The sequence below is a fragment of the Cetorhinus maximus genome, unplaced genomic scaffold, assembly GCF_964194155.1.
Source record: "Cetorhinus maximus unplaced genomic scaffold, sCetMax3.hap1.1 HAP1_SCAFFOLD_361, whole genome shotgun sequence".
Classification (NCBI taxonomy): domain Eukaryota; kingdom Metazoa; phylum Chordata; class Chondrichthyes; order Lamniformes; family Cetorhinidae; genus Cetorhinus; species Cetorhinus maximus.
Window position 1 is genome coordinate 249,606 of NW_027596307.1, and position 10,284 is coordinate 259,889.

The following is a 10,284-nucleotide window of genomic DNA, read 5'->3' on the forward strand; positions in this document are numbered from 1 at the left end:
CTCCGCCATTCAATCATGGCTGATAAGTTTCTCAACCCCATTCTCCCGCCTTCTCCCCGTCTCTTCACCCAGAGAGTGGTGAACCTGTGGAATTCACTACCACAGAAAGTAGTTGAGACCAAAACATTGTATGTTTTCAAGAAGGGGTTAGATATAGCTCTTGGGGCGAAAGGGATCAAAGGATATGGGGAGAAAGCGGGAGCAGGCTATTGAGTTGGATGATCAGCCACGATCATAATGAATGGCGGAGCAGGCTCGAAGGGCCGAATGGCCTACTCCTGCTCCTAGTTTCTATGTTTCTATGTTAAGGAAGGATGTAAATGTGTTAGAAGTGGTTCAGAGAAAGTTTACTGGACTAATACCAGTAATGGGCAGGTTTATCAGGAAAGGTTGGACAGGTTAGAGTCATAGAGGTCTACAGCACAGAAAAAGGCCCTTTGGCCCATTGAGTCTGCACCAGTCAAACAAGTACCTAACTATTCTAATCCCATTTTCCATAGCCTTGTTGCCATGGGCATCGCAAGTGCACATCCAAATACTTCTTAAATGTTATGAGGGTTTCTGCCTCTACCACCCTTTTAGGCAGTGAGTTCCAAATTCCCACCACCCTCTGGGTGAAAAAATTCTTCCTCACATCCCCTCTAAACCTCCTGCCCTTTACCTTAAGTTCCTTCCTGTCTACCCTATCTATGCCTCTCATAATTTTATACACCTCAATTATGTCCCCCCCTCAATCTCCTCTGCTCCAAGGAAAATAACCCCAGTCTATCCAATCTCTCCTCATAACTAAAACTCTCCAGCCCAGGCAACATCCTGGTAAATCTCCTCTGCACTCTCTCTAGTGCAATCACATCCTTCCTATAAAGCGGATTCCAGAACTGCACACAATACTCTAGCTGTGGCCTAACCAGCTTTTTATACAGTTCCAGCATAACCTCCCTGCTCTTATATTCTATGCCCCGGCTAATAAAGGCAAGTATCCCATATGCCTTCTTAACCACCTTATCTCCCTGTCCCGCTACCTTAAGGGACCGGTGGACATGCACACCAAGGTCCCTCTGATCCTCAGTACTTCCCAGGGTCCTACCATTCGTGTATTCCCGTGCCTTGTTTGTCCTGCCCAAGTGCATCACCTCACACTTATCCGGATTAAATTCCATTTGCCACTGACCAGCCCGTCTATATCCTCCTGTAATCTAAGGCTATCCTCCTCACTATTTACCACCCCACCAATTTTCGTGTCATCCATGAACTTACTGATCAACCCTCCTAGACTCCTAGACCTGGACTCGATTGAAACTTTTAAGATCCTGAGGGGTCTTGACAGGGTGGATGTGGAGAGGATGTTTCCTCTTGTGGGAGAATCTAAAACTAGGGGGTCACAGTTTAAAAATAAGGGGTCACTCACGTAAGACAGAGATGAGGAGAAATTTTTTCTCAGAGGCTCATGGGTCTTTGGAACTCTCTTCCTGACAAGGCGGTGGAAGCAGAGTCTTTAAATATTTTTAAGGCAGAGCTAGATAGATTCTTGATTAACAAGGAGGTGAAAGGGCATCAAGGGTAGGCAGCAATGTGGGGCTGAGGTTACAGTCAGATCAGCCATGATCTTATTGAATGGCGAAGCAGGCTCGAGGGAGCGAGTGGCCTACTCCTGATCCTAATTCGTACGTTCATATGAGAAAATAAACTTGCGGAATGGGAAAATAATTGGCAAATGATGTTCAACACAGATAAACGCGAGTGTTTGGTAGAAAGAATAGGGAAGTCACTTATCACCTGGAAGGTGCCAGTCTAGGCGGGGGTAGAGGAACAGAGCGATCTCAGAGTACAAATACATCAATCACTAAAAGTTAGTCCAGAGAGTTAGCAAGGCCAGAAAAAAAAACAAGCCAAGCTCTAAGCTTTATTTCCAGAGGATTAGAACTGTAAAGGAGGGAAGTTGTGCATTGAACTTCGGTTGGACCACACAGAGTACTGCACGCAATGCTGCTCACCATATTATGGCAAGGACATCGAGGCACTGGAGGGGGTGCAGAGAAGATGGACAAGGATGATTCCAGTAACGTGTGGGTATTGGGATCAGGAAAGGATCGACAGGCTGGCTGTCTTCTCTCTTTAAACCCCCTACACCTCCAGGGTGTACCTACACCACAGGGACTGCAGCAGTTCAAGAAGGCAGCTCACCACCACCTTCTCAAGGGCAACTAGGGATGGGCAATAAATGCTGGGCCCAGCCAGCGAAGCCCACATCCCGTGAAAGAATAAAAAAAAACACTCAGATCCCTCAGTCTCTTAACCTGGAGGGGTTAATGTGCCCACATTAACATCCCATGTAAATTAACCCTTAAAGCCCAAACTGAAAGCTGATTTACCCACGTTTAGTGTAACTGTCGGCCACTTGAGAGAGCAGTCAGAGTCAATCGAGTTGCCATGAGAATGACGTAAGAATGACATTTCTTTCCTCAAAGGGCCATGAATGAACTGGTTGGGCTTCATGACAATCTCTGACACCAGAGTTTTATTAACAGGTTTATTAAACAGAGTAGGACCCAGCATCGTTAACATGAAGAGTTTCAAACAGAACAGGCCACTGGGGGGCCGGGGGGCCTGAGGGGCCGGGGGGCCTGAGGGGCCGGGGGGCCTGAGGGGCCTGGGGGGCCGGGGGGCCGGGGGGCCTGGGGGCCGGGGACCCTGGGGGCCGGGGGGCCTGGGGGCCGGGGGCCTGGGGTCCGGTGGTCTGGGGTCTGGGGTCTGGGGTCTGGGGCCTGAGTCAGTGAAGCAGACATATGGAATAAGGCCATGCTGATGTACATACCCGCCTCCCTGCCATGTTTTATACTGGACCACAGCACACGGCTTGCCCCGGAGTTCAGGATTGGTCTTCTGTTCAACCTGGACATAGAAACAGTCCATGTCGATCAGGGCCACCACACGCCCCTGACCACGACCTCCTGGCTCCATCAGCACCGGCCTGGGTAACACAAACACACGGATAAGAGAAAGTAGAACAGCCCAGCCTGTCACTGACACATCCCCCACCAGGAACCCCCACCAGGAACCCCCCCCATTTCACCCAGGCAGGCAGCAGCTACATCTCAGCCCAGTGTCCCCACTAGATCCAAATCTGCCCTTCCCACTGACCGTGCATCCTCCAACCTCATGCTGTTCAAATCCTTTCCCCCTCACTACCCAGCTCTGACCCACCCCCCTCCCCAGCTCTGACCCACCCCCCTCCCCAGCTCTGACCCACCCCCCTCCCCAGCTCTGACCCACCCCCCTCCCCAGCTCTGACCCACCCCCCTCCCCAGCTCTGACCCACCCCCCTCCCCAGCTCTGACCCACCCCCCTCCCCAGCTCTGACCCACCCCCCTCCCCAGCTCTGACCCACCCCCTTCCCCAGCTCTGACCCACCCCCCCCCCCAGCTCTGACCCACCCCCCCCCCCAGCTCTGACCCACCCCCCTCCCCAGCTCTGACCCACCCCCTTCCCCAGCTCTGACCCACCCCCCTCCCCAGCTCTGACCCACCCCCTTCCCCAGCTCTGACCCACCCCCCTCCCCAGCTCTGACCCACCCCCCTCCCCAGCTCTGACCCACCCCCCTCCCCAGCTCTGACCCACCCCACCCCCCAGCTCTGACCCACCCCCCTCCCCAGCTCTGACCCACCCCCTTCCCCAGCTCTGACCCACCCCCTTCCCCAGCTCTGACCCACCCCCCTCCCCAGCTCTGACCCACCCCCCTCCCCAGCTCTGACCCACCCCCCTCCCCAGCTCTGACCCACCCCCCTCCCCAGCTCTGACCCACCCCCCTCCCCAGCTCTGACCCACCCCCCTCCCCAGCTCTGACCCACCCCCCTCCCCAGCTCTGACCCACCCCCCTCCCCCACTCAGACTCAGCCCCTCCCCCACTCAGACTCAGCCCCTCCCCCACTCTGACCCTCCCCCACTCTGACCCTCCCCCACTCAGACCCTCCCCCTCCCCCTCCCCCACTCAGACCCTCCCCCGCTCGGACCCTCCCCCGCTCCGGCCCAGCCGCCCCTCCCCCTCTATATTTTAACCCGTCCATTTTCTCACTCACTTCGAGGCGGCAGCTTCAATCTCATCTCATTCCGTCCTACGTCATGACATCACAAGATTCCTGCTCCTCCCATTGGCCGAGGCGGCACTGATATTTCCCCCCTGCAGCGACTCCCAGTGTCCAGGAGGAGTAACTGTAATCTCCCCCTGCAGCGGCTCCCAGTGTCCGGGAGGAGTAACTGTAATCTCCCCCTGCAGCGACTCCCAGTGTCCGGGAGGAGCAACTGTAATCTCCCTCTGCAGCGCCTCCCAGTGTCCGGGAGGAGTAACTGTAATCTCCCCCTGCAGCGGCTCCCAGTGTCCGGGAGGAGTAACTGTAATCTCCCCCTGCAGCGACTCCCAGTGTCCGGGAGGAGCAACTGTAATCTCCCTCTGCAGCGCCTCCCAGTGTCCGGGCGGAGTAACTGTAATCTCCCTCTGCAGCGGCTCCCAGTGTCCGGGAGGAGTAACTGTAATCTCCCCCTGCAGCGACTCCCAGTGTCCGGGAGGAGCAACTGTAATCTCCCTCTGCAGCGCCTCCCAGTGTCCGGGAGGAGTAACTGTAATCTCCCCCTGCAGCGACTCCCAGTGTCCGGGAGGAGCAACTGTAATCTCCCTCTGCAGCGCCTGCCAGTGTCCGGGAGGAGTAACTGTAATCTCCCTCTGCAGCGGCTCCCAGTGTCCGGGAGGAGTAACTGTAATCTCCCTCTGCAGCGCCTGCCAGTGTCCGGGAGGAGTAACTGTAATCTCCCTCTGCAGCGGCTCCCAGTGTCCGGGAGGAGTAACTGTAATCTCCCCCTGCAGCGACTCCCAGTGTCCGGGAGGAGTAACTGTAATCTCCCTCTGCAGCGACTCCCAGTGTCCGGGAGGAGTAACTGTAATCTCCCCCTGCAGCGACTCCCCGTGTCCGGGAGGAGTAACTGTAATCTCCCCCTGCAGCGACTCCCAGTGTCCGGGAGGAATCATCTCACTTGAGTATCCCTCCGGATCATTCCCTCCGGGACACCCTGGTCCACACCTCCATCACCCCCTACACCTCAAACCCCTCCCACGGCACCTCCCCATGCCCACGCAGAAGGTGCAACACCTGCCCCTTTACTTCCTCTCTCCTCACTGTCCAAGGGCCCAAACACTCCTTCCAAGTGAAGCAGCATTTCACTTGCATTTCCCTCAATTTAGTCTAATGCATTCGCTGCTCCCAATGCGATTTCCTTTACATTGGAGAGACCAAACGCAGACTGGGTGACCGTTTTGCAGAACACCTTCGGTCTGTCCGCAAGCATGACCCAGACCTCCCTGTTGCTTGCCATTTCAACACTCCACCCTGTTCTCATGCCCACATGTCCGTCCTTGGCTTGCTGCATTGTTCCAGTGAAGCTCAACGCAAACTGGAGGAACAGCAGCTCATCTTCCGACTAGGCACTTTACTGCCTTCCGGACTGAATATTGAGTTCAACAATTTTAGATGATGAACTCTCTCCTCCATCCCCACCCCCTTTCCGATCCCCCTTTTTCCAATAATTTATAGGTATTTTTCTTTTCCCACCTATTTCCATTATTTTTAAATGTATTTCCATCCATTGTTTTATCTCTACCTTTTAGCCTATTTCGATCCTTTCCCCCCACCCCACCCCCACTAGGGCTATCTGTACCTTGCTCGTCCTGCTTTCTACCCTTAATTAGCACATTCCTTTAGATAATATCACCACCTTCAACACCTCTTTGTCCTTTTGTCTGTGACATCTTTTGGTTATCTCCACCTATCACTGGCCCTCTATCCAGCTCTTCTTGTCCCACCCCCCCCCACTTAAACCAGCTTATATTTCACCTCTCTTCTATTTTTACTTAGTTCTGTTGAAGAGTCATTCGGACTCGAAACGTTAACTGTGCTCCTCTCCGCAGATGCTGCCAGACCTGCTGAGTTTTTCCAGCTATTTTTAGTTTTGTTTTGGATTTCCAGCATCCGCAGTTTTTTGCTTTTATCTTAGGGACTTGGCTGAGGTGGACTGGACAGCACTGCTGGAGGATAAAACAGTGGAAAACCAGTGGGAAGCACTAAAAAAGCGAGATCCTAATTGTACAAAGTAGACATGTCCCCTACAAAACTAAGAGTGGTACTGCCAAATCTAGACCCCCCTGGTTATCTAGAGAAATACAGGGGAAGATCAAACAGAAAAAGAAAGCGTACGATAGGCACAAAGAACTAAGCACTGCAGATAGCCTAGACGGATATAGGAAGTGCAGGGACGAGGTAAAAAAGGAAATAAGGAAATCAAAGAGAGGGCATGAAAAAAGATTAGCAAGTAAAGTTAAAGATAACCCAAAGGTGTTTTACCAATACAGTAATGCTAAAAGATTAGCTAAGGAAAAAGTGGGATCTATCAGAGATGAAGATGGAAACTTGTGTGTAGATGCAGATGATGTGGGAAGGGTTTTGAATGAATATTTTGTCTCTGTGTTTACAAAGGAAAGGGAGGATGTAGATATAGTAGTCCAGGAGGAACACTGTGAGATATTGGACGGGATAGTCATAAAGAGAGAGGAAGTACTCGAAGGGTTGAAATCCTTGAAAGTGGATAAGTCACCAGGGCCAAATGGATTGTTTCCAAGGCTGCTGAAGGAAGTTAGGGAGGAGATAGCAGATGCTCTGAGGATGATTTTCCAATCTTCACTAGATACAGGGGAGGTACCGGACTTTGGGCCGGGTGCAGGAAGGTGGGATTAGAAAGGGCACCTGGGTGTCCATGGGCTGGCATGGACAAGATGGGCCAAATGGCCTCCTGTGCTGTCACGGTTCTATGGAAATAGGCTAAAAGGTAGAGATAAAACAATGGATGAAAATACATTTAAAAATAATGGAAATAGGTGGGAAAAGAAAAATACCTATAAATTATTGGAAAAAAGGGGGATCGGAAAGGGGGTGGGGATGGAGGAGAGAGTTCATGATCTAAAATTGTTGAACTCAATATTCAGTCCGGAAGGCTGTAAAGTGCCTAGTCGGAAGATGAGGTCCTGTTCCTCCAGTTTGCGTTGAGCTTCACTGGAACAATGCAGCAAGCCAAGGACGGACATGTGGGCAAGAGAACAGGGTGGAGTGTTAAAATGGCAAGCGACAGGGAGGTTTGGGTCATGCTTGCGGACAGACCGCAGGTGTTCCACAAAGCGGTCACCCAGTCTGCGTTTGGTCTCTCCAATGTAGAGGAAACCGCATTGGGAGCAACAAATGCATTAGACTAAATTGAGGGAAGTGCAAGTGAAATACTGCTTCACTTGGAAGGAGTGTTTGGGCCCTTGGACAGTGAGGAGAGGGGAAGTGAAGGGGCAGGTGTTGCACCCTCTGCGGTTGCATGGGAAGGTGCCGTGGGAGGGGTTTGAGGTGTAGGGTGTGATGGAGGAGTGGACCAGGGTGTCCCGGAGGGAATGATCCCTGCGGAATGCCGTCAGGGGGGGTGAAGGGAAGATGTGTTTGGTGGTGGCATCATGCTGGAGTTGGCAGAAATGGCGGAGGATGATCCTTTGAATGCGGAGGCTGGTGGGGTGACAAGTGAGGACGAGGGGGACCCTATCATGGTTCTGGGAGGGAGAGGAAGGTGTGAGGGTGGATGCGCGGGAGATGGGCCGGACACGGTTGAGGGCCCTGTCAACGACCGTGGATGGAAAACCTCGGTTAAGGAAGAAGGAGGACATGTCAGAGGAGCTGTTTTTGAAGGTAGCGTCATCAGAACAGATGCGACGGAGGCGAAGGAACTGAGAGAATGGGATGGAGTCCTTACAGGAAGCGGGGTGTGAGGAGCTGTAGTCGAGGTAGCTGGGATTAAGGAGTTGTTTTATGAGGAAATGTTGGATAAACTGGGCCTGTATCCATTGGTGGATACTGAAAGGGTTTTGTCCCTAATGAGGGAGTCAAGAACTACAAGGCACGGTCCACAGAGTAGTGATCTCCCCTTTCTCCCCTTTAAGACTGAGATGAGGAGAAATTCTATTCCAGAGGCTGGGTCACAGAATCACAGAATCAGACAGTGCAGAAGAGGCCCTTCGGCCCATCGAGTCTGCACCGACACGTGCGAAACACCTGACCTACCTACCTAATCCCATTTACCAGCACTTGGCCCATAGCCTTGAATGTTATGAGGTGCCAAGTGCTCATCCAGGTACTTTTTAAAGGATGTGAGGCAACCCGCCTCCACCACCCTCCCAGGCAGCGCATTCCAGACCGCCACCACCCTCTGGGTAAAAAACTTTTTCCTCACATCCCCCCTAAACCTCCTGCCCCTCACCTTGAACTTATGTCCCCTTGTGACTGTCCCTTCAACTAAAGGGAACAGCTGCTCCCTATCCACCCTGTCCATGTCCCTCATAATCTCGTACACCTTGATTAAGTCGCCCCTCAGTCTTCTCTGCTCCAACGAAAACAACCCAAGTCTATCCAACCTCTCTTCATAACTTAAATGTTTCATCACAGGCAACATCCTGGTGAATCTCCTCTGCACCCCCTCCAGTACAATCACATCCTTCCTATAATGTGGTGACCAGAACTGCACACAGTACTCCAGCTGTGGCCTCACCAAGGTTCTATACAACTCCAACATGACCTCCCTACTTTTGTAATCTATACCTCGATTGATAAAGGCAAGTGTCCCATATGCCTTTTTCACCACCCCACTAACATGCCCCTCCGGCTTCAGAGATCTATGGACACACATGCCAAGGTCCCTTTGTTCCTCAGAACTTCCTAGTTCCATGCCGTTCATTGAATACTTCCTTGTCAAATTACTCCTTCCAAAGTGTATCACCTCACACTTTTCAGGGTTAAATTCCATCTGCCACTTATCTGCCCATTTGACCATCCCATCTATATCTTTCTGTAGCCCAAGACACTCAACCTCACTGTTAACCACCCGGCCAATCTTTGTGTCATCCGCAAACTTACTAATCCTACCCCCCACATAGTCATCTATGTCGTTTATATAAATGACAAATAATAGGGGACCCAGCACAGATCCCTGTGGTACGCCACTGGACACTGGCTTCCAGTCACTAAAGCATCCTTCTGTCATCACCCTCTGCCTCCTACAACTAAGCCAATTTTGAATCCACCTTATCAAATTACCCTGTATCCCATGTGCATTTGCCTTCTTTATAAGTCTCCTATGTGGGACCTTGTCAAAGGCTTTGCTGAAATCCATATAAACTACATCAACTGCACTACCCTCATCTACACACCTGGTCACCTCCTCAAAAAATTCAATCAAATTTGTTAGGCATGACCTCCCTCTGACAAAGCCATGCTGACTATCCCTGATCAAACCTTGCCTCTCCAAGTGGAGATAGATACTCTCCTTCAGAACTTTCTCCAATAGTTTCCTTACCACTGACGTGAGACTCACTGGCCTGTAGTTCCCTGGCTTATCTCTACAACCCTTCTTAAATAGCGGAACCACATTAGCTGTTCTCCAGCCCTCTGGCACCTCCCCCGTGGCCAGAGAGGAATTAAAAATTTGGGTCAGAGCCCCTGCAATCTCCTCCCTTGCCTCTCTCAGCAGTCTGGGACACACATCTTCCGGACCTGGAGATTTGTCCACTTTTAAGCCTGCCAACACCTCCAATACCTTGTCACTCTCTATATCAATTTGCTCAAGAACCTCGCAGTGTCTCTCCCCGAGTTCCATACCTTCATCCTCATTCTCTTGGGTGAAGACGGATGTGAAGTATTCATTCAACACTCTACTGATGTCCTCTGGCTCCACCCATAGATTGCCCCCTTGGTCCCTTATGGGCCCTAATCTTTCATTGGTCATTGAATATATCTAAGGCTGAGTTAGATTTTTGATTAACAACAGAGTCGAGGGTCAAACAGGAATGTGGAGTTAAGGCCACAATCAGCCATAATCTTATCGGAGCTGACTCGAGGGGCTGAATGGCTCTGAATTCCTGTATCTTTGTATTTTTGGAAATCCAGGTATACTACATCTACCGGTTCCCCCTGATCTACCCTTCTTCTTACATCTGCAAAAACCTCAAGTCAATTTGACAAACATAATTTCCCTTTTATAAAACCAGGTTGACTTTGTCAATCATACTATGATTTTCTAAGTGTATATTTAAGACTTCCTTAATAATAGTTTTGAGCAGTTTCCCAATGACGGATGTCAGGCTAATTAACCTGTAATTCTCTGTTTTGTCTCTCCGCTTTTTTTTGAATAGCAGTGTTACATTTGCTAATTTCCAAT

General features: G+C 51.2%; 1 protein-coding gene across 1 annotated transcript in view; it reads right to left on the minus strand.

Moving 5' to 3' along the window:
• Nucleotides 1–2,965, minus strand: part of polh (polymerase (DNA directed), eta) — a 37,585-nt gene extending 34,620 nt beyond the window's left edge. The window contains exon 1 of the mRNA XM_078535260.1: nucleotides 2,816–2,965. Within this exon, the coding sequence (XP_078391386.1) occupies nucleotides 2,816–2,961 (146 nt within the window). The 5' untranslated portion in view covers nucleotides 2,962–2,965. The remainder of the gene's footprint in view (nucleotides 1–2,815) is intronic.
• Nucleotides 2,966–10,284: the final 7,319 nt, after the last annotated feature.